The sequence below is a fragment of the Panthera onca genome, chromosome E1, assembly GCF_046562875.1.
Source record: "Panthera onca isolate mPanOnc1 chromosome E1, mPanOnc1 haplotype 2, whole genome shotgun sequence".
NCBI classification, from domain to species: Eukaryota; Metazoa; Chordata; class Mammalia; order Carnivora; family Felidae; genus Panthera; species Panthera onca.
The window spans coordinates 57,090,465-57,113,688 of record NC_138352.1 but is presented as its reverse complement, the minus strand read 5'-3'; the positions used below and the strand labels follow the sequence as shown (position 1 = coordinate 57,113,688).

The window sequence follows — 23,224 nt, the reverse complement described above, 5'->3', positions numbered from 1 at the left end:
CCTCATGCCCTGGCTCATGAAAACAGACACCCACCCAATCCAGACAGGCACAGCCATTACCCACAGCCTCAGCCCTGCCCATGGGTACCCACCTGGTGGCCCTGCAAAGGCTCCCAAGCCAGCCCTCCTTGGTCACCCTGCCTGGATCTGGTGGCTCCCTGTCCTTCCCTTTAGCTTCTCCTCCTTAGTCCGGCCTCCACTCACCTGTTGGCCCACCCTCAGGCCTAACACTGGTGCCAGTTTGGGAGATGGACTAACCAGGGAGAGGCAAATGGCAGGCAGCCAGCCTGGGCAGACCACTTCGGGGAGGGGAGCTGGAAGATGAAGGCAGGAGGGCCAGGTGACCCTCTGTCCCCAAACCTGGATACAGGGCTGAATGAAGGGCAACAGGGACAGTGAAGTGTTGGGGGTGAAACATGAAGCAGGCGGGAGGGAACCTCACTGTGGGGCAGAGGTCAGAGTGCCCCAAAGTCTACTGGCTGAGCTCTGCCCTTCTGGGCATCCAGCCTAACGGTGCCGGGCCCTGGACACCACTCTGGTCAGAGACACATGGCCTGTGAGAAGTCTGAGGGCCCCATGTCTTCTTTGCCCCCCTGATTTATTCTTTAGTTGAGAAGACAGGCCCAGAGTGGACAGTGACTTTCCTTAGGCCACACAGCAGTGAGTGGCAGAGAAGAGGCCATCGTCCAGCTATTCTGATTCTGACTCTGGTCCTCTTCCCAGTGCGTAGTGTCTCTCCCCACCTCCACCCAACCTGAATCATTGCTACCTACTGGTCAGGCCCCGCTTCCCCCGGTACTCCATGCTCCTGCTCTGGGGGCTGATGTCTGCCACTCCCTGCTCTGGCCTGAGACTCTGGAGACGGTGGGCCGCAGGGTGTGCACAGAGCACATCCCAGCCCTGCCTGCTGGTGTGTGGAGACGGCCAGGGAGCGGGAGGTGGACTGAGCCCTCTGTTCTGGCCACCGCTCGAGCTGCCCTGCTATTGCAGGCAGACAGACCACACCGGGTCGTGTATCCTGGCAAATAATCACACTGTCAGCGCCTCACTCTGTCGTACAGCGTGTCCCCTTTATGCACGCCCTCTACAGCTTATGGGGTGCACTCACAGCCTCGTCTCAGGCACTCAGACTGCCCTGTGTGGTTGTAGGTGCTTTCTTTTCTTCTTTTTGTAAAGTTTATTTATTTTGAGAGAGAGAGAGAACACGAGTGGGGGAGGGACAGAGAGAGAGAGAGAGAGGGAGAGACAGAATCCCAAGCAGGCTCCACCCTCAGTGAGGGGCCTAATGTGGGCTCAATCCCACAACCACATGATCATGACCTGAGCGGAAATCAAGAGTCAGTCACTGGGGCACCTGGGGGGCTTAGTCGGTTAAGCGTCCGACTTTGGCTCAGGTCATGATCTCACGATTGGTGAGTTCGAGCCCCGTGTTGGGCTTTGTGCTGACAGCTCAGAGCCTGGGGCCTGCTTCGGATTCTGTGTCTCTGTCTCTCTCTGCCCCTCCCCTGCTCACGCTCTGTCTGTCTGTCTCTCTCTCTCAAAATTAAACATTAAAAAAAAAAAAAAGAGTCAGTCGCTTAACTGACTGAGCCACCCAGGTGCCCCTGTAGGCACTTTCTTTATGTAGCTTTGTCTAGCTGTTTATGACATTTCAGAGCATCAGGGCACCTGGGTGGCTCAGTCCAAGAGTGTAACATAGAGATCCTGCTGAGTTTCCAGCTGCCAGCCTGTCCTATGGATCTAAGATTTGCAAGCCTCTCCACAACTACGTGAGTCCATATATATATATATGTATATATATATACACACACACACATATATATATATATACACATATATATATATATATATATATATATATATATTTTTTTTTTTTTTTTTCTTTCCATCCTATTGGTTCTGTTTCTCTGGAGAAACCTGACTGATAACACCCGTTAAGCGTCGGACTTCAACTCAGGTCATTATCTCGAGTTGGTGGGTTCAAGCCCTGTGTTGGGCTCGGTGCTGACAGCTTAGAGCCTGGAGCCTACTTCGTATTCTGTGTCTCCCTCTCTCTCTGCTCCTCCCCCACTTGGGCTCTGTCTCTTTCTCTCTCTCTCCAAAATAAATAAACATTAAAAAAATTAAAAAAAAAAAGAAATTTCAGAGTATCTGCACTGGTTAAGGAACCCCTCCTATCCTTGACCTCACACCCACACTTAACTGGGTTCCAGTTTAAATCACTAACTGTTGTGTAAACCAGAACTCAGCACTTTTGCTCAGCACTGCTGGGGACCGGCACCGGCACAGTAAAGGGCAGACAGGACACCCTTGCAGGCCTTTTGACTCCTATGTCATTGCTCTTTTTTGACACCAAGGGAGAGATGATATCACACATTACATTTTATCAAATTCCTCCAGAGTGAACATAATCCTTTATTTCAAGGTGGTTCTGATCTTGTTTATACTTGCAGAGCTGCTGTCTGGCTATCTTTCTCATGCTCCAATCAATTAATCAACCAACACCTCATGCATGAAAAAAGTGCTAATGCAGGGGAACATCCAGGGAGAAGAGGGGGTGCGGGGGAAGCAGCTGGATCAAACGGTGGGTCACGGGCCCTCCAGTCCTCTAGAAGCTGATGGTCCATGCCGTACCAGACATGGCGGGTGTGGGTGTGGGGCAGGCTCTCGGGTTCTCAGGATGGGGAGAGGTCATTGAGAGCTGGGGGTTTAGGGGAGATTTGGAATTAATGGAAGCTTCGAAGGATGGGCAGAGCAGGAAGGAGGAGGGCAAAGGTATTTTAAAGTATGGCCAAGTGCACCCACAGCATGTTCTGGGGACAGCACAGACTCTACCTTGGCGGGGTGCACAGGTCCTCTCGGAAAATAATTAGGATACTTACTAACAAGATTGGTTCTTGCTGATAAGGTGTTCTAGGTCATTATTTCGTTTTAGTAAAAAGAATGCTGAGGAAGAATGGAAATAGACCAGAATGATTTAGAGGCTACTTCATAGCTTTAAAAATATTACTTATATGTCTTATAAAATTATCTAAAAAAACTTATCAAGAATTTTTAGCCACAGAATAGGCTTATGGGCCTGTCTCCCTTTGGCAGAATGGCTTTTGGCCCAGAGAACACTTTGTTAGTGTTAGTCTGGGCAGTGCTGCTCCCCTACACAGAGCTGCCCAATCTCTGAGCCTCAGTTTCCCCATCTATAACAGTAGGGATAGTAAGTCTGACTTTGGAAGTGTTTTTTCCCTCCCAGCTCCCTACCCACTTTTTCCCCGCTCCCTTCCTTATCCCCCCTGCCCCCGTTTTTAATGTTCCTTTTCTCTCAAAATCCTTTCTTTTCTTTCTCACTTAGCACAACTTACCATGGGCCAAGCATTCATTCACTCATTCATTCATTCATTCATTCATTCTTCCTTTCATTTATTCTTTCATTCTGAGACATCTGGGAGCCTAGCTCCATGCTTGAACTATAGAGATTTCAAAAGAAGTAGGAGGTCTGTCCTTGCCTCCAAAACAGTCTCCCCGGAACACACGGTTCAAACACAAGACAATTGGAGGGTATCAGTGAAAGGAGGGCTAGCAGATCAACCACCAGTCACTGCCATGGGCGTTCAGAGCCAGGAGGGCAAAGCTGGGCTGGAGCGGGGTAGGCTTCTGAGACATTCCAAGTCTCAGTTTATTCATCTACTAAATGGGGGATATTGGCGATGCCAATCTCATGAGACTGTTGTGAGCAATGAATGAGAGAATGCTTGGAGAGAGCTCAGCATGGGGCCTGGCAGGTACTAAGTGCTTAGTGACTAATGGCTGGTACCATCAGCCTTGCCTTTAACAGGGCTGTGTCGGGGAGGCAAACCCGTTCTGGGCAGCATAGGTGTGGAGCCCTTTCTAGGAACCCATGTGACCCCCCCCTCCCTCGGGGTCACAGGTATAAACAGCATGGGGCTTCCCAGGCCTTTTGTTGCTGTGGCTTCTCTGGGCCCTGTGGATCCAGGGTGGCCCTTGAGCCCAGAGCACAGGAGGCTTAGCAGGGCTGGGGTGGAGCCCTGTGCTCACATGGATGGGAAATCCGAACACCAGAGGAGGCTCATCTAGGCTCTTAGCTCAGCCGCGTCCTTTGCACTGAGGCATGGATTTCCAGGGAGGAGAAGGTGAGGCAGCCAACTGGCCCTGGAACTGTGCTGGGCGGGTGCTGGTCACACCAGGCTCCTGGGTGTGGGAAGGGCATGGTGACTCACGAGAGTTCTATATCTGAGGGCCCCCAAACGCATGCACCTGGCCTATGGGATGGTGGCCTAGGTGCTCAGAGCCCATCTACACTCCCTAGTGACAGCTTCTTAGCGTTGTCAGTCTGAGCACAGCAAGACTCCACCCATCACAGCGGTTGGCATTCCCGAGCACTTCCCGTGAGCAGGTGCTGTTTCTGCTTTTTAATCCTCAGAGCAGCCCTAGGAAGTAGGTGTTGTTATCTTCTGCCACTTTACAGAGGAGGAAACAGAGAGATGGGGAGAAATTCAAGCACACGGTTGGTACATGTTGGGACTGGGATTGGAACCCGCAGAGTTCACATGCTTCTGAGCTGCTTCTCCTGGGACACCAGAGGCTATTGGTCATCCCCTTGTGGAGCCCACAGTATTCGTTCTTTCTGTCCTTTGCAGAGCCCAGCCGTACCTGGCAGCCCGGGAGGGGTTCCCAGCAGAGGCGGAGGCAGGTGGTGTGGTGGAGAGGGCATCTTGGCTCTGACGGTCACTAGGTGGTGGCACTTTGGCAAGCTCTTATCATCCCTGGGTCTTGGGTTCCTCAGCTCTGAGGTGGGGATGACAAGCCTGGGCTCACAGGGCAACATGGGGGTGAAGCGAGACCATGTACCGGGAAGGCTGCTGGCGCTCAGCTCATGGCCGTTCTCCCGATGGGAAGGTGAAACGTGTCTCCAGAAGAGTCGGCAGGGCCACGAACTGCAGGGCAGACTGGAAGGCAAATCCCACAGGGCTCCGCTTGCCCTCTGGCTCGGCTCCCAGACCCTCTCCCAGGCCTCACTCGCTTGGCAGATGGGATGTTCTGGAAAAATACACTCCACCCCTAGTCAAGCTTTCTGGACATCAGTCCAGACAGCTCCTGCAGCAGAGATAAAACTCTGAAGATCCGACTGTGTCTTCTGATGAGGTCTGTGAATCATGTCTCCGTTCTCCCCCTCAGTCCCGAGGCAGCCAGCAAGAAAGGCTTCTCCACTTTTTGGCTGGGGTGTGGGAAGACATACCTTCCTACACATGGTAAGTGTGACCATGGACAGGCGCTCAGTAGGCTAACCTCTAGTTGTTTTGGCTGATGGTAGGGCTATACAACCAGCCATATTTCCTGGTGAGGGAAGGAGTGGGGGTCTCACCCCAAGGCTCTGCTCTGTCTGGGGTGACCAACTCTCCCATTTTGCAGGGGACTGAGGGGTTCTCAGAGATATGGGGCTTTTAGCACTAAATCGAGAACAGTCCTGAGGAAACTGGGATAGTTGGTCACCATTGCCACATTTCTGGGCCATTCTAGAGCCTTCTGTGTCTTCTTGGGCATGAGGTCTTTGTTTCCTGCAACAGCCGGGCTTGCTTTTCCAACACCCAGGGGCCAACCCAGAGGCCTCCTCTACTCCCTTGGGCCCATAAAAGGAGATAATGCTGGAGAAAGTCAAGATTGTGGCTGTGGGTTCCCACACCTCCTAAGGCAGAGGCTGATGAGGTCTGGGCTCGGATGACAGGCCCCTTTGAAGAACTGACGGATACTTGGTCTTCCCGGCAACACGGGGCGGAGGAGACATCTCGTCGTGGCCACCAGTTCAACGGGGCTCCCGATTTACGAGGCCGGAAAACGTTCACGGGAAGCTAAATAACAGGGTAATGAGGGGTTCTTCTAGAAAGTGGTATTAACTTTAATGAGGAGAAAACCCTTTGTAAACGCCAACGCCCACTGGGGCAGAGATATAAACGCGGGGTGAAGGGCTGCTTGTCCACACTGGGGGGGCGCCTGGCCTCGAAGACCGATCGCTCGTGTCTGGGAGGCTGAGGTCAATGGCTTCCAAGTGCCTGAAGGCCAGCTTCTCTTCGGGGTCTCTCAAGGGCCCGGGAGCGGCCGGCGGGGGCTCCGCTCGCGTGTCCGCGATGTACTCCAGTGGCTCCTGCAAGCTCCCCAGCCTCTCCCCCGGGGCCCGGAGCTTCTCTGCGTGCTCCGTGGGGCTGGGCCGGAGCGGCTGCAGGGCGGCCAGCTGCCTGCCCACTCTCTGCCTCCCGTACGGAGCCTTTGCCACCAGCTCCAGCGTGGGCGGGGGCTGGTTCGGGGAAGGCGTCCTCGCCGGCAGCGAGAAGGAGACCATGCAGTCCCTGAACGACCGCCTGGCCAGCTACCTGGAGAAGGTGCGCCAGCTGGAGCGGGACAACGCCAGCCTGGAGAGCCGCATCCGGGAGTGGTGTGAGCAGCAGGTGCCCTACCTGTGCCCCGACTACCAGTCCTACTTCCGGACCATCGAGGAGCTCCAGAAGAAGGTGAGACGTCCAGAGTGGCTTTGGCTGCCCGGGAGTCTGCTGTCACCAGCACTGGATGGGGAAGCCAGAGCAGCTGTGGCGGTAGCCCTGCTCCCACGGGGTACTTGAGAGAGGTCGCAGGGCACGTTCACATCTGTGGCCTCATTTGCTCCTCCCCGTCATCTGATGAGAGAGGTATCGTTAGCCCATTTTACAGAAGAGAACAACTGAAGCTGAGGCTGGTTAAGTGACTTATTCTGGGTGGTCCAGCTGGCAGTTGGTGGAGCCAGAGTTTGAACGCAGGCTCCGTGAACCGACGGACTGTGTAACCTTTGCTAGCATGGCCTACCTCTTTGAGTTTTAATTTCTTCTTCTTCTTCTTTTTTTTTTTTTTTAAGGTGAGGGGCTTGGACTTGATTTGTTTGGTGCACATCAGGTTTTCTATAAAGAGCTCAGGGAAGAAAGGGCCCGTCAGATGTTTCTTTCTTGCCCAGCCCACATCCCTTGAAAGTCCCAGCTGCCTCTTGGGAGGGACCATTTGTGACCAAGGAATACACAGAGTACGCTGTTGTTCATGACCCACCCTGAGCCCCCAGTGGTCTGGAGACAGGAAGACAAGAGACAGCCACCATGCCAGTCTTTGCTGGAGCCTTTCCCCATCTGCCCCTGTCCAAGCCAGGTTACGGGTCTCAGAGGCTGTCGTGGCCTCCTTCTCTGACCCCCTCTGCGTGCCCGTAATAAGCATTCAAGGAGCCTCAGCTGCCGGGAGTCCCGGGATGGCTGACTCCCTCCGGAGGTGGCCCTTGGCAGCTTTGGGGAGCTCCAGCTGACAGAATGTCCTTCCTTGCCCTGATGTCACTTCTCTATTGCCCCAGACCCTGTGCACCAAGGCAGAGAACGCCAGGCTCGTGGTGCAGATCGACAATGCCAAGCTGGCTGCAGACGACTTCAGAACCAAGTGAGTGTTCTGCTGGCTCCTCGGCCGGGGGCTGGTAGAAATGGACACGGGTGAGGCCAGGACTCAGGGTTTTGGCCGCACTAAAGTCGCTGAGGCATTAAGATGGGACACACAGAACCAGGCCAGCCTGGGGTGGGATCTGACTTGGACATAAAAGGAGACGTAGCTTCAGGCACCCTGTTATGCGCCTGCCAGGTACGAGACGGAGCTGTCCATGCGGCAGCTGGTGGAGTCAGACATGAACGGCCTGCGCAGGATCCTGGACGATCTGACCCTGTGCAAGGCCGACCTGGAGGCCCAGGTGGAGTCCCTGAAGGAGGAGCTGCTGTGCCTCAAGAAGAACCACGAGGAGGTGAGCACAGGGGAGGAGGTGGGCAGGTGAGCGTGGGGAAGAAGGTGAACATCGGGAGCAGGTAGGCACAGGGGAGGAGGGTGAGCGAGGCAGCCAGCTGGGAAAGTTAGTGCTGACCCTGATCTGTGCCACAGGAAGTGAACTCACTTCGGTGCCAGCTTGGTGACCGGCTCAATGTCGAGGTGGACGCTGCCCCGCCTGTTGACCTGAACCGTGTCCTGGATGAGATGAGATGCCAGTATGAGACCCTGGTGGAGAATAACCGCCGTGATGCTGAAGAATGGTTCAACACCCAGGTACGTGCCTGGAAACAGTCAGTGCAATGGAGACACAAGGTGGGTCAAACAGAATTGACCTTGGGGCTCTGAACCAAGAAGCTGAGTCTGAGCCCCAGCTCTGTTTCGACCTCACTATGCACGTTGGGCAGGTTGCTATCCTCTAAGCAATAATGTCCTCAGGGACGTTACTGAAATGGGGATGAAATGAAGGGGATGGACTGGTGTTCTGGAAGGTCCTTCTTGGCTCATGATTCTGTGTGGCCTCTGTAGACCTCTTCATGAAGCTGAGTCCCGACGTTCCTGACCAGGTCCTGTGTGTGTATGTTTCAGACGGAGGAGCTGAACCAGCAGGTGGTGTCCAGCTCGGAGCAGCTGCAGTCCTGCCAGGCGGAGATCATCGAGCTGAGACGCACGGTCAATGCCCTGGAGATCGAGCTGCAGGCCCAGCAGAGCATGGTGAGCCCGGGCCTTGAGCAAGGCTGCTGGGGGATCAAACCTGGCAGCACATGAGTCCCCGGGCTTCCATGCTCTGAACACACAGGCAAGCTCCAGGGGTTCAAGGTCTTAAGCATCAGGACTTTCTGTGTAGAGGGAATGAGGTCCCAGCCCCCATTCACAAATGTCCCAGAGGTAAAAGACAGGAGACCTATAGCAACCGACATGTCCTGGCAGCAGCTCTTGTAGATTCATTCTGAGTAATTGTCAGTTACTCGGAGGTGTTGTTAATAGGGGAGCTACTCTCCAGATCAGGGGGGCTACGGGGGCTCATTGGCTATCTCAAATGAGATGCCCAGTGGTGGTGCATCTTGGCTCAAAGTGATTCCCTGCTCCTTCTCGGACCTCCCACCTTTGTCTTCCCTCCCCAATCCTTGTCCTCACAGAGAGATGCTTTGGAATCCACCCTGGCGGAGACCGAGGCGCGCTACAGCTCCCAGCTGGCCCAGATGCAGTGCCTGATCAGCAACGTGGAGTCCCAGCTGGCCGAGATCCGGGCTGACCTGGAGCGGCAGAACCAGGAGTACCAGGTGCTGCTGGACGTGCGGGCCCGGCTGGAGGGCGAGATCAACACGTACCGGGGCCTGCTGGAGAGCGAGGACTGCAAGTGAGTGGCGCCGCAGGCTCCCCCGTCTTCCGAATGCGGTCTGCAAAATCTGGGGAGACGGCACGGTGCCTGGGAAGGGCCCGGTATTTGGAATCGGGAGCCCTGGGGCTTTAGTTCTGGTCTTATTACAAATTCATCACGTGACCCTGGCAAGTCCTTTTTCTCTCTGGGACTCTGTCTCCCCATTGATAAAACCGGGGGGTAGGACTAGGTGATTTTTAAGGTGCTCTGAGTTACTGAAAACAGCAACTGGGAAATCATAGTAATCAGAACTTTTTCTTCCTCTTAGGCTGCCCTGTAACCCGTGTGCTCCTGACCACTCGCCTTCCAAGGCCTGCCTCCCCTGTCTTCCTGCGGCCTCCTGTGGTCCGGGCGCTGTCCGCACAACCTGCAGCCCCCGCCCCATCTGTGTGCCCTGCCCGGGGGGCCGGTTCTGAGAGTGACTGGCCATTGTCTCCAGGGCTTAGGCTTGGCCTCTTTTCAACCCTAACCCTAAAGCCCAATCCCCTCTCTCTGTGCGGAGCCCAGGGCCCTGGGGCCTGGCCCTGAGCTGTCTCACTGCAAATACATGCCTCAAAGTCTCTCAAAGCCTGTCATTAAGGCTGGTCACCCCCGAAAGCCTCAACTCATCATTTCAATGGGTGCCAGCCAGGCTCTCTGTTCTCAGGCTGCCTCCTGGGTCAGGTTTTCCTTCTGGGCGCTCTTTAGTGGGTTCTGAAATGCAATAGAGGGCTTGTGTGGGCAGAATAATAAAGTGCATTTGCTTTGGCTCTCGACGCCTGACTGGCACCACGTTAGTATCGTTGTTTTGTGTCTCTGCTGGGTGAAGAGGGCTGACCCCTGGGCTGACAAATAGGGCTGTTTGACCATGTATGACCCTGGGGATGACAGGGTCCCTGTGATCCTGTTTGGGGTGGATAAGGGTGTACAGTGGGGTTTCTTGCTCAGCTGCTCCGCTTTCCTGATGAAGAAGACGCTTCTGCAAGTTTCTGATGTGGTGACCCGTGTTACCAGCCCCTTCCCACTACCCTTCTTAGTCTATTCAGGAGACTACATCCCAGAGGAGGGAGGATAAAGCCGAGGCCAGTGCGGTGTGAAGCATCTTAGGCTGCTTTTCATTTCATGTCTGGGGTTCTCATAAGAGCAGCAACATGTAAATCCCACACCCAGGGGACTTTCGTTTCTTTCTTCCGCTGCAGAACTTTCCCACAGCCCCCCGGTCCAGCAAGCACCCTAAAAACCCACACCCCATCAAAAGCAGGAGATGGGAGAGTGAGCCCGCCTTTGTGACTTCCACCCACGATTTAGAGATTCTTGTCCATAAGAGGCTCATCATGTGCTGTGTGCCTTTGGAACCTGTTACCACACGCAGCACCTTTGGGCCTCAGAGCATTTCCGCGTGGCAGTGGGCGCTCCCAGCATCTTGGCCCAAAGGCTCTCATTTATGTCCAGTCCAGGTAAATACCAAGCTCTGTGGATCCCAATGGGAAATGGAGACGAAGGTAAAACTTTCTCAGGCAGAAAGGAAGGCCGGTTTCTCCAGATAGCCCTGTGCTATTCATAAGATGTCAAGAGCACCACTATGAAATGTTAGCGATGTTTAGAGAGTTGTAATAGCACGGGAGGTGGAGAACTGATCGGGGAAAGATGCTGACAAAGGTGGGCCTGAGACCCCCACCTCTTAAGAGGGCCTGGTATAATTCACCCTGATTCTACTTTAGAGTTATCCCCTCTTTTTTTTTAAATTTTTTAAAAAATATTTGTTTCAGAGAGAGAGAGAGAGAGAGAGAGAGCAGGGGAGGGGCAGAGAGAGAGGGAGACACAGAATCTGAAGCAGGCTCCAGGCTCTGAGCTGTCAGCACAAAGCCCGATGTGGGGCCTGAACTCACAAACTGTGAAATCATGGCCTGAGCTGAAGTCAGATGCTCAACCGACTGAGCCACCCAGGTGCCCCTAGAGTTGCCCCTTTCTAACCCCCTGTAAAGGAGGGCCCGGGGCTTTGGTTTCTCCCAGCCCCCTGACTCCTGGAATCCTGACCACCCCCATGTTGGCCTTCTTGGAACACCTTGGCTGCTTTTGTTGAGGCTCAGCCCCCCGAAGAGGCTGATGGTCTCGCGATCATTCAGTTTATTCAACACGTCTTCACTGGGTGCCTCCCTGGGCTGGACAGTGTGTCAGGTGCCAGGAGCAGGACTGACCCTCGTCAGAGGGAGGCCTTGGGATGGGAAAGCAAGGGCACCCACTCCCTGCCTCAGTGGCAAGACGAGGCCCGGCAAAGGGGCCTTGGCGTTAGTGTGATGAAATTGGGCTCTGAACGTGGAGTCAGACTGACCTGGGGTTCATATCCCGACCCCGCCACTTACCGCCAGTGGGAGCTTTGGCACGGGGCAGCCCCTTGCCGAGCCTCAGTTTCCTCATCAGTAAAACAGAGGCCATGACACTTACTGTACTATAAGGTCCATCCTGCTTTGCCGAGCCTTTGCTGGGCCTTGGAAAAGGGCTCGTGTTTTTGACTGTCTATGCTAGCTGGAGGCCTGGATCGCTGTGAGGGTGGGCGTCTACATTCTCCCTGCCCGGAGTTTCATTTCTGAGCTTTTGTTCCAAGCAGCAACGCCTAGCAGCCGAGGTGGAGAGGCAGGTCCATGACTTATTATTTTTTCTGACTCGGAAGAAAGTCGGGCGTAGGGGAGCCACAGTTAGCAAGCAATGCGTGGGCGCCGTCTCGAGCGCACAGGCTCCAGGTAACTCCGTTTACTATCAGCCACACGTCCTCTTTAGGACATTCCCTGTGGTACAAACCCCTTCCAAACCCATCAGAATTCCCCTCCCCAGATGGAGAGAACCAGATCCTGCGTAGCCTTGCCACTTACTATTATTTATTTATTCCTATTATTAGTTACTTCAACTTTGAATATAATGCTGATTCCATTAGGTCAGAGATTCTCAACCTTGGCCGCACATTGCAATGACCTGGGGGGCATATGGGATGTGTGGTCTGACCCCCAGCAATCCTGACTTAGTTGGACTGGGATATGGCCTGGTGTTGGGATATTAGAAAGCTCCCCGAGTGATTCCGGGGTGCAGCCAGGATTGAGGGCTCCTCCATTAGCGGGAGGGCCTTTTGGCAAGGCAGTTGGGAGCTCAGGGCAGCTCTGACGTCACCCTGAGGGCTAGCGGATTCCTGAACTGTACTTTTTGACTAGTCCTCAGCTCCGGCTTTACTCTCTCCTTTAATTTCAAACACCCGCACTGAAGTTTAAATTTCAGTTCCCATAGTTTTAATTTCAAAGAGTTATGTTTTTGCTGTTCTCTCTTCCTCTTCCATAACACTGTCTCAAGACTGCCATTTTTATCCCTGAGGTTATTAAAAAACAGACACACACGTACGTATGTATTAATAGATTGTCTTAAATTCTGCCTTGCTTCAGTCTCCCCCAGTTTCTTCTTCAGCAATTTGTTTGTTGGCTTGTTTTGTTTTGTCTCTCTTTGCGATGCTGGAAACTTCTCTCAAACGTCTGGTGATCCTTCCACTTATATTTGAAGACATGACACTAAAAAGCTGATGGAAAGTGCTGTGTGTATGGGCGGGTTGGCAAACTGGCTTTTTTTTTTTAAGTTTATGTATTTATTTTGAGAGAGAGAGGCAGAGAAAGAGAGAGAGAGAGAGAGAGAGAGAGAGAGGCAGAGGGAGACAGAGGGAGAGAATCCCAAGCAGGCTCCACACAGTCAGAGGAGAGCCCAATGTGGGGTTCGAACCCATGAACCGTGAGATCATGACTGAAACTGAGTCAGATGTCCAACCGACTGAGCCACCCAGGCGCCCCCAAACTGGCTTGTTGGATGGTAGAACTACCTAAATTCAGCTTTTATAATCTTTTGTCTGGAATCATTCTGGTTTTTCAAAGAACGGAGACAGTCTTGGGCCAGACCCCTGCATGCATCCCACCTACCTTTATTTATTTATTTATTTATTTATTTATTTATTTTTTTAATGTTTATTTATTTTTGAGAGAGAGCAAGCGAGAGTGTGAGCAGTGGAGGGGCTGAGACAGAGGGAGAGCTCTGTCAGCGCAGAGCCCGATGCGGGGCTCGATCTCACAGTGAGATCGTGACCTGAGCCGAAATCAAGAGTCAGACGCTTAACTGACTAAGCCACCCAGACGCCCCCAGGAATTGCATTTCTAACATGTTCCTGAGCGATGCTGATGCTGCTGGTCTGGAGGCCACATTTTGAGAGCCACTGCTATACTTTATTACAATAATAATTTTTTACAGTTTTTTTTTTTTTTGGATGAGGATTAAGTGGGCAAATTAATGCCCAGCACCCAGCACAGTGCCTGGTACTTGCATAGATTCAATAAATGCTAGTTATGATTTTGAAGACTGGTCCAATGCGCCTCATTCCATTTGGCTGGTATCGCCATCATACCTCCTCCCATCTGATGCTACTGTCTTCTCTAAATAGCTCATCCAGACAAAGGACCTGGAATTGATGGTTGGTGCAGGAATTCTAACTGAGAGATGATTTAGTCTAACCCTTTCGATATGCATGAGGAAATGGAAACCCAGAGAGGTAAAGCAATTTTCCCGAGGTCACACAGCAAATTAGAAGGTTAGCATCTCTATCTTTTTTTTTTTAAAAACTCAAGAATTCTTCCTTTTATTTGAAGACCTTTTAAAACCGAATTGTCAGCCTTGTTTCTTGCTTTCCTCCCATAGACCGAAGCCGTTCTTGCCTATTTATCGGTGTGTATTGCAGCCAGATCACTGGCTCTATGTAGCATTCTCGATCTTGACTTCTCTCAAGCAACAGATTTCAGGGAACAGGGCTGAGTGGCATTTTCCCTTCCCTACCCTTTCGCCAATACTTCTAGAAATATATGAAAGAAAAAGACAAGCACTCACACCCCAGTGTTATATTGAGAGGATTAATGAATAAAAAGTGGCCATGTAACACCCATAGATTAAACGTGAAGTGTCAGCCCACGGGTATCGCAGGCAGGACAGGAAACCACTGGTCTTGCCTGTCGCTTTCTTAAGGAATACCTGAGGCTTCTATAATTGGAGACGCCTGCTCCAGTCCCCTGGCTTAGCTCACACCAGGGCTGCAGGGTGCCACTTCTCCAGGGAGCTGATTCACACTGCCTCCCATCTCTGAGGTCCTGCGGGGAGCCCTGCACTGTAGAAAGCGAAAGTAGAGCCTGTTCCAGCCTGTCCACCCCTGTCCTTTTAACAGTCATGAACTCTCGACATCTCTGTCTATGGGGGCGGTGATTCACGAAGGGAGGATCCAGAGATGGTCAAGATAGAGCGTCTGCCCCACCGGGATGATCACGACACTTTCCCGAGAGCGGGATCCCCACGTCTCTCTTTCTTAGTAGCATCCAGCTGCAAAGATGCCCCTTCTGTCTGGGTCTCGAGTTCTGTCTGGATCTCTCCTCCCTGAGATCACTTCTCCCCCTAGGTAGGGCGGTGATGCAGGTTTAGAAGGCTCTGAGGTTCTGTTTCCCAGCTCCTTCGATTTATAGCACTGCCAGTATCGGTGAAGCTTCTGGCACCCACACATTTCCTCCTTAAGGGGCCGGCCTCTTCCCACAGGGAATGCTCTCATTAAAAGGAAGAGCTACCCCACGGAACTGTGGCCCTTTCTCAGGGCCCGAGCGGGCAGGGGCGCAGCGGGCATTGGCGGCACAGGGCCAGGTGCTGTGGTGTCCGGGTGGCCCCGCCCGGGTAATGAGGGCCCAAGCCCAAAGCTGATCCTTTGAAGATGTGTCCTGAAGCTCTCCCCTGGTGATCAATGACAGGAGCCCAGAGTCCTGCTTTAGCCAAATGACTAGCTTAGCCTCTTTTACAAGGAAAGGAACTCCTTATTGGAAACCAAATTATAAATTAATTAGCGGCTTCCTCTGGGGCTGTGTATAAACATCCACACCACCCCATGGTGACTTTCTAGCGTGAGCCCCCTCATTCCAGGGGTATAAAAAGGCCCGAGCAGGATGGGGTCTGTGGACACTGACAATCCAGGTAGCTGTAGCTGCGAAGGGGCCTCCCTGACACGGTATCCAACTGCTCACCAGCTTCCGTCAAGAGCTGCCCGCGGCCCCCTCTGTCTGCTCCAGCAGCATGAGCTGCCGGCCCGAGCTGTGCCTGGGTTACGTCTGCCAGCCCATGACATACGTGCCTTCTGTCTGCACTCCCACCACCTACCGGCCAGCCAGCTGCCTCTCCAAGACCTACCTATCCAGCTCCTGCTGGCCCAGCAGCTGCCGGCCAGCCAGTGGTATCGCCAGTTCCGTGGGCACCTGCAGCTGGTACTGTGAAGGGACCTTCAATGGCAACGAGAAGGAGACCATGCAGTTCCTGAACGACCGCCTGGCCAGCTACCTGGAGAAGGTGCGCCAGCTGGAGCGGGAGAACGCGGAGCTGGAGACCAAGATCCAAGAGGCCTGCCAGTCTCAAGTGCCCACCCTGTGTCCTGACTACCAGTCTTATTTCAGGACCATCGAGGAGCTCCAGCAGAAGGTGAGGGCAAGCGGTGAACGGACTCACCGGGAAGGCAACCGGAAGGCCTGGAGCTCCAGATTTGAATCTCATTAGCTTATTAAGCCTCATTCAGGGGAAAGAGACTTCCCCAGGGCATAGGATTGTCTCACAGTTTGAGGGTTCAGCTAGAGTCCTTAACATGGAAAGAGGTCTGGGATCTAGACTCAGTTCTACCACGTTGTGGCTTTGGGAGGGGGGCCTTCCCTTCCCTAGGCCCCAGTGTCCTCATCGGTAAACTGGTTGCAGTAATGGTTCGCACCTAAGGGGTCTGTCCAGAGGATTCCATGAGTTGATGCACGTGAAGTGTTTAACACAGCCTCTGGCACACGGTGAGTTTTTAGTCAATGTTAGCGCTTGTTAAGGATCTGCCTGTCCCACGAAGGACTTCGGACTTAACGACGTTGTTTCCTTCCACATTGTTCACTGCGACCAAAGTGGGGCGTTTGGATTTATGAAGAACCTAGGTGCTTCAAATATAAATCCTAGTAGTTCTCCAAGGACCAGCAGTTCACCAAATATTCCCCAGAGTCCCAGAGAAGAGGGGCTCCTGAAGGGATGGTCACCAGGCTGCTGAGTCCCTTCAGCTGCCAGCTTTTCCTCTGGGCTCTTTTTCCTTCTTATTCTGAACGCACCCCCTCTTGTGCCTTGGCCCCCAGGTTCTGTGCACCAAGGCAGAGAACGCCAGGATGGTCGTGCACATTGATAACGCCAAGCTGGCCGCCGATGACTTTAGGACCAAGTGAGTCTGGCCCGGGGATGGTGGGGTACCTCCCCCCCCCCCCACCTCCCCCTCCCCCCCCACCTCTCCCTCCCCCCCCACCTCCCCGCACATCTTTGGGGGCAGCTCTCCGTGAGTTTCAGGGAGGGTTGGAAAAGTGCCAGTAGCTGTGGGTCTTCCCTGAGTGCTGTATTCAGTTTCAGCCCTCGGTTGCTGACCCTGTCCCTGTGCAGGTACGAGACGGAACTGGCCATGCGGCAGCTGGTGGAGGCCGACACCAACGGCCTGCGCAGGATCCTGGACGAGCTGACCCTGTGCAAGGCCGACCTGGAGGCCCAGGTGGAGTCCCTGAAGGAGGAGCTGCTGTGCCTCAAGAAGAACCACGAGGAGGTGAGCCCTAAAATCAAGCTGACGTGGCCCCGGGAAGCGGAATGGGAAGCACGTGAGGTTTTGGGTTGGATAGACTTGGGTTGAAATTCCCAGGCTTGCTGTGTGTTGTTTCTGTGACTTGCCCAACTCACTGAATCTTTCTGAGCCTCCTCACCTGTAAAACGGAGCAGCGCTATGACACGGGGCTACTGCAAGCATTCCATGAGGTCATGGGTGTGAAACACCCGTCACTTGGTCCCTGCTCAGAAATGCAAGCAACCTTCTCTTCTGCATTTCCTGGTCTTGTGTGACTGCCAGATGCTTGTGTTTTTCTCATGAGAATCACTTTCTGGGGGCAGAGTGGTGCCTGAAGCCCAGAGGGGGTTGTGTTCCAGAACTCACATGGAATGGCCTGTCCCTCTCTGGAAGGCTCGGCCGCTGGGGCTCTTCCAAGGGAGAGTCAACTGCAGTGGTTTTCTTTCTTCTTACCCCATTCTGTCCTTCTTTGCTCCTGTTTGCATATAACATACTTAATCCAAAATCTATCGGTCGACACTTTATTTTCTGACTTTCCTCCTCATCTCCGGCACGTCCGCGGAGGGAGATCGCTCCCTCCCGGGCACCTGTGTGCTGCATAGACCACCAGACCTCTGGTGCCGCGCCCCCCACCCTCCACCTTCTCTGCGTTGACTCTCAACCTCTTGAGTGGGGATTTGAAAGAGCAAGTGCCTCTGAAACCTGGCTGGGTTTCCTTAGGCTTAAATGCAAAGTAACAATCAGTCACCATGTACTCACTGGGTGCCCTAAGGTACCTGACTCATCCTACTTAAATCAGAGAACTGGGAACGGCACCAAGAGGCCACTAATGAGGCATTATCGCACACTCGGGCAGCCTCTGAGACAACTTTCTCTCTTTGGCAGCCAAGCCTGGGGAGGCGTCTGCTCTCACTCAGGCCTTGAACCAAGTGAAGCCAGGCTCCTGCTGTCCTCCCTCCCAGACGAACGCAGGCTGGGAGGGTGGCTGGGAATACGGGGGCATGGGTTTCCCATTCTGGCCCGAGGAGATCAGACAAACCCTGGCATTGCTCTTGGCTTCTGCCAAAGTGACAGGAAGTGTGATGGAGCGCTGCCGCCACCATGGGAACATCCGGTTGGAGCTGGAAGACCACAGAGCTTCCGCAGAGTGGACGGCAAGCCTCAAAGGGCCCCTGTAACATAGACATCCTAGCATGTTTCGTCCCACCATTTGTGTCTCCCTGGGGTGGTGAGTGGGATCACGTGACCTCACACTCGTGCCTTTTCAGGAAGTCAGTGCCCTCCGGTGCCAGCTGGGGGACCGCCTTAATATCGAGGTCGACGCTGCACCGCCTGTGGACCTGAACAGGATGCTGGAGGAGATGCGGTGTCAGTATGAGACTGTGGTGGAGACCAACCTCAGGGACGTGGAGGAATGGTTCAACATGCAGGTGGGCCTCTCGCAGGTGGGCCGGCCTCCCTAGGGTCCCTGAGAAGGCTCTCCTGCCCTTCTCCTGTCTCCCCCTTTGCAGATGGAGGAGCTCAATCAGCAGGTGGCCACGAGCTCCGAGCAGCTTCAGAGCTACCAGTCGGACATCATCGATCTGAGACGAACGGTCAACACGCTGGAGATCGAGCTGCAGGCCCAGCACAGCCTGGTGGGTGCTGCTGGGTGGTCTCTGGATCCCAGGCGGCAAATGCGCTTAGGTGCCGGCATCCAGGCGGGGGGAGGGGGCCCCGATTCAGCCACCACGGACGTTTGCCCAGCTGACCTCTCCTAGGCTGAGGTTGCTCCCAAGACCCATCCCAGAGATCAAAGGGGCTTGTCTCAACCCTGACATGGGTTAGCTGGACACTGTCAAACACAACTCCCCAGGAAGGCGTGTTCTCTGCTTGGTCTGAACCTTCTAAACCCAGGCTTCCTACTGGAGTTTTAAAAACTCCCCATGCTTAGTTCCTCTCTGGATGAGTGAAATCAGAGTCTCTTGGAGGTGGGGGCCGGGCACAAGGACCTTTTAAAGGCACTCATGTGACTTCAAAGCACAGCCAGGGCTGAAGGCCACAGATCTTGACGATGCTGTCGGGGAGGAGCCTGGGGAACCTCAGATCCAAAGTCTGAAGCCAGACCGAGGCTGAAGAAGGAATAAGGGGTTTAGGGTCACGGGGACCTGGGTTCACATCCCAGTCTGTTACCTGCCAGCTGCTTAAGCTTGAACAAGTCATTCAACCTTCCTGGGCCTCAGTTTCCACCGTGACTTAGGTAGGGAGGGGTCATTCCCAAGCCCAAAGAGAGACCTGGCTTTTCTTGGTTCTTTCTGAACCAGGAGGATAGGTCTGCTCCTCAGCTACTGTGTCTTTCCTTTTGCCGTAGAGGGACTCTCTCGAAAACACCCTAGCGGAGACCGAGGCGCGCTACAGCTCCCAGCTGGCCCAGATGCAGTGCCTGATCAGCAACGTGGAGGCCCAGTTGGCCGACATCCGGGCTGACCTGGAGCGGCAGAACCAGGAGTACCAGGTGCTGCTGGACGTGCGGGCCCGGCTGGAGGGCGAGATCAACACGTACCGGGGCCTGCTGGAGAGCGAGGACTGCAAGTGAGTGGGCCCAGCTGAGGCTGTACACATGGGTGCAAACATGGGTTTGGAGAAGGCTATAGGAGGTTACAGGAGAAGGCTATAAGGGCTTACCCAGGAGATAGAGCCCTGTCGTGATTAAGAAGCAGTTAGGGAGCTGGTATGATCCAAAGAAAGTCAGGCAGGTGTTCATGCTATCATCCCAAACCTGGCCCACTGGAGGCCACTGCGCTCCTTCCCAAGTCAGCAAACTCCTTCCAAGGGCTTCCCATGTACCCGGTGCCATTAGGGATGTGGAGACAGATGACGACGAGGCATCTGCTCTCAGGTTGTTTCTGTCTGGTTAGGGAGACGGGCAACTGGAGATCATACTTGGGGGAAAGATTTTTCTGCACTTGAGAGGACCAATAGGTGGCTTAACGTGATTGGGCTGTGGCGGGAAGGAAGGAAGACACAAGAGGTCAGTGGGGCCCATTCATGGGGAACCATAAAGGCCATGCTGGGGAAGGAGGACTTTATTTAATAGGCAGTGGGATGTCCTCATTTTTGTTTTGTTTTGTTTTGTTTGGAGGAGGAAATGATAGAGTTTGCTTAACGGCCTATCTCTCCAGTGAGATGGTAATCATCTAGAACTCAGAGATCGTAGAAACTATTTTTATCTCCTTCACCTGGCATGTAGTAGATGCTTAGTAAATGTTTCCTGAGTGAGTCAGTGAAAGCTCAAAGCTGTTCTTCAGGAAGACGGCACAGGTGGTTGCAGGAAGTAGAGGGAAGAGGGTCCAGGCAGGGAAACTGTCCAGGAGGTCCTGGCCATGTAAGCAGTGGGGAGAGTCGGAATCCGGGTGGGGCAGGCACTCAGCAAGGCCTGGCGGTCACCTGGGCACAGGACACCTTGGGTCCGTGGACACCCACTGGGCTGATTACTGTTGTAGATGGTTTCTTTTTTTTTGTTTGTTTTTGTTTAAAAAAATTTGTTTAAACATTTTATCTTATGTTTTGAGAAACAGAGAGAGACAGAGCATGAGCAGGGGAGAGGCAGAGAGAGAGGGAGACACAGGATTGCAAGCAGGCTCCAGGCTCTGACCTGTCAGCACAGAGCCCGACGTGGGGCTTGAACCCATGAACTGTGAGATCATGACCTGAGCTGAAGTCGGATGCTCAACTGACTGAGCCACCCAGGCTCTCCCTGTAGGCGGTTTCTTAGTCCACATTTAGCTTTGCTTGTCTGTCATTCAGTTTCATCCTCTGGGGCAAGGGTTGCAAAATCAAATGCTTTTCAAGGAACAGGGTGCTGAGGCACATGTGTGACGTGGGTCACGGTGGGACTCTGGGGAACCAGAGAGCGATGTCTACTCCGGCGAGGGCGCCACCCCCGAGGAGGACCGTTTCTACCGTGTGAGAGGCACATCCAGTATGGTTGGATCTTCTGATTGCTCAAGAGAAACTGGGAATCTAGATGTCTTTCAAATGTTAAATTCTTAATTTTTTTTTTTTAATTTTTAAATATTTTCAACAAATGAAAAAAGAATATGGTGCTGGCCACACAAAACATATTTCAGGCTGGATGTGGTCCCTGGGCTCCCTGTCCAGTTTCTGGGCTGTTTGGTTCCCATCTACTGTCCAGGCTGTGGTTTCTGGTTTTGAGCCCACACCTGTCGGTCTCTGAGATCATCCTTTCTCCTTTTGCCATGTCTTCCTTCTGTTTTAATTACTGAGTTCACCTTATCCAACACATTCTTATTAAGTGCCTGCTCCAGGCCAGGTATGCAGAATGTGCATGCATACACGGCTGCTGACCTCACTGTTTAATGGGGAGACAGACCGTAACAGGACAATCACACATCACTCTGGGAGGGGGCACACGGTACCGTTGGGGGATTTGACACAGAGAGATCATGGAGGGCTTCAAGGAGGTTGTGACAGTTGAGTTAAAGGAAGCTGCTCTCCATCCTGGCCCGAATGGGAGCCACCGAACGTTTTAGGCAGGGAGTGGCATACTTATATTTGTGTCTGTGGAAGATCAATCTGGCCACGAAGCTGACAGTGGTTAGGAGGGGCCAGGGTGGGGCTGGGGAGGCCAGTTAAGGGTTACACAGGCAAAGATGACGGAGGTGGGATTAGGGAAGCCGAGTGGAGAAGGTGAGCAGCGGGTGAGTTTGCGAGGCATCTGGGGCAGAGCCACGCACTCGTTGCTGCCTTGGGCTTTTCTCTAATCCTGCCCCCTGTGCCTGTCTTCCGCAGGTTGCCCTGTAACCCGTGCTCCACTCCCTCCTGTCCCCCTTGTGCACCTTCCCCCAGCGTGCCCCGCACCATCTGTGTGCCCCGCACCGTCTGTGTGCCTTGCGTGCCCTGTCCTCAGGTCCGCTACTGAAAGTCCCTCAGGGTCGGTGGATCCTGGACAGACCGGAGCTGGGAGGCTGGAGCCTCCTCAGGTGGAGTCTGACCCCCATTCAGTGGTCAGCAAGGAAGCCCTCCAGCTGGGAGGTGGGCTGTGTGCTACACGCTCGGATCTGCAGGGGGCGCCCCGGGCCCCCACGTCTTGGAAAACTGCCTCTCACTTCCACAGCCAGACTGTTCTCTTGGCTGATGTTTCTGGTTGTCTGTGCTGCCTCAAGGGCACGTGCTCTTAGTAAACTGGCGAATAAAGCCTCATCCAGTGGCCCTGCAAACGCATCTTTCTCTATTTGTCGCCTTTGCTGCTGTATCCACCAGCCAGTTCTACTCAGTTGGGCTCAAGAGGAAAGTGGCCAAATTCTATACTTATTTTTGGGCCCCGTCTGTTTCCACGGAGGCTTGGGAGGCATTCGCTAGAAAGGCCCGCATGCCATAAGCCAGTTAAAGCCAGGCAATCAGTCCAGAGCCAAGTCATAAAGGATTAAAGAGAAGAGGGAGATAATTATGCCTGAAACCTAGGCCAAACTACTGTAATTGAGAAGAATGCTGTTATGACCCCACCTCCCCACCTCATTACAGCTGTTACAATGGGATCATTCATTCATTCATTCAAAACGTCTTCACTAATGGCCTACTTACATGTAGATACCCCCAGGGTCATCCCCCAGATACTTCCTTAGTGCCCCATTTAAACATTGCAACAACTTGTGAAAAAAGGTACCATTATTTCTCCCCTTTGCAAATGAGGAAGCTGAGAGCCAGAGAGGTTAAGAAACTTGCCCAAAGGTCATCCAACTAGTATGTAGTGGACCCAGGACTCAGTATAGGCTGTTAGGCCCCAGGGATAAATCAAGCAATTCGTATTCTGAGTCCTCGTATTTGCAAACTACAGCTCTATGCAGGGAGGGGCTACCAAAAAAAAAATGCAAGTGATCCCCACTGTCCGGAAGCCTATGATTGGCGACGGAGCTGGGGCCAGTGTAAATAATAATAACCATGACTACCGCTTCCTGAGCACATCTATGGTGCACGCATAGACCGGCCCATGCGGCTTGCACAACCACCGTGTAAGGTAGGCCTCATGTCCGTTTTAGAAATGGAAAACCGAGGAGTGCAGAATGGGTTAGTCAGTTGCCCAAAGTTACATGCAAGGACCAAGATTCGGACCCAGGTCCAGCTGTGTGCCCTGAAGCACTTACTCGAAGCACTCCACTACATGGCAAATTGCCACCTACAAAGAGCACATGCTAACAAAGGCTGGGACAAAGTACTAGCCTGGGGAGAGCAGGGAAGGCTTCCTGCAGCTGGTGGCATTTGAGATGGGCCTGAATGTCTACTGAGCAAAAAAGAGGTAGAGCCGCGTGGGGCCTGCGTGGAAGCCAAGGTCTGGCTCCAGACGCCTTGAGTGGCCTTGCTGGCTGGAGCAG

The 23,224-nt window shown here is 53.4% G+C and overlaps 2 protein-coding genes across 2 annotated transcripts; both read left to right on the top strand.

Annotated features, from left to right (window-relative positions):
- The first annotated feature begins 1,683 nt into the window (after positions 1 to 1,683).
- On the top strand, positions 1,684 to 10,039 carry KRT35 (keratin 35). The gene is made up of 9 exons (XM_060646097.3): positions 1,684 to 1,769; positions 5,191 to 5,264; positions 5,738 to 6,518; positions 7,373 to 7,455; positions 7,651 to 7,807; positions 7,942 to 8,103; positions 8,416 to 8,541; positions 8,967 to 9,187; positions 9,477 to 10,039. The coding sequence occupies exons 3-9, from the start codon at positions 6,048 to 6,050 to the stop codon at positions 9,622 to 9,624; spliced, it is 1,368 nt and encodes a 455-aa protein (XP_060502080.2). The 5' UTR covers positions 1,684 to 1,769; positions 5,191 to 5,264; positions 5,738 to 6,047; the 3' UTR covers positions 9,625 to 10,039.
- Positions 10,040 to 10,055: 16 nt separating this feature from the next.
- KRT32 (keratin 32) lies at positions 10,056 to 22,107 on the top strand. The gene is given in 9 exon segments (XM_060646116.3): positions 10,056 to 10,184; positions 15,222 to 15,291; positions 15,294 to 15,709; positions 16,387 to 16,469; positions 16,682 to 16,838; positions 18,122 to 18,283; positions 18,365 to 18,490; positions 19,204 to 19,424; positions 21,645 to 22,107. Coding segments are annotated over 9 exon segments (1,494 nt in total). The 3' UTR covers positions 21,775 to 22,107.
- Positions 22,108 to 23,224: the final 1,117 nt, after the last annotated feature.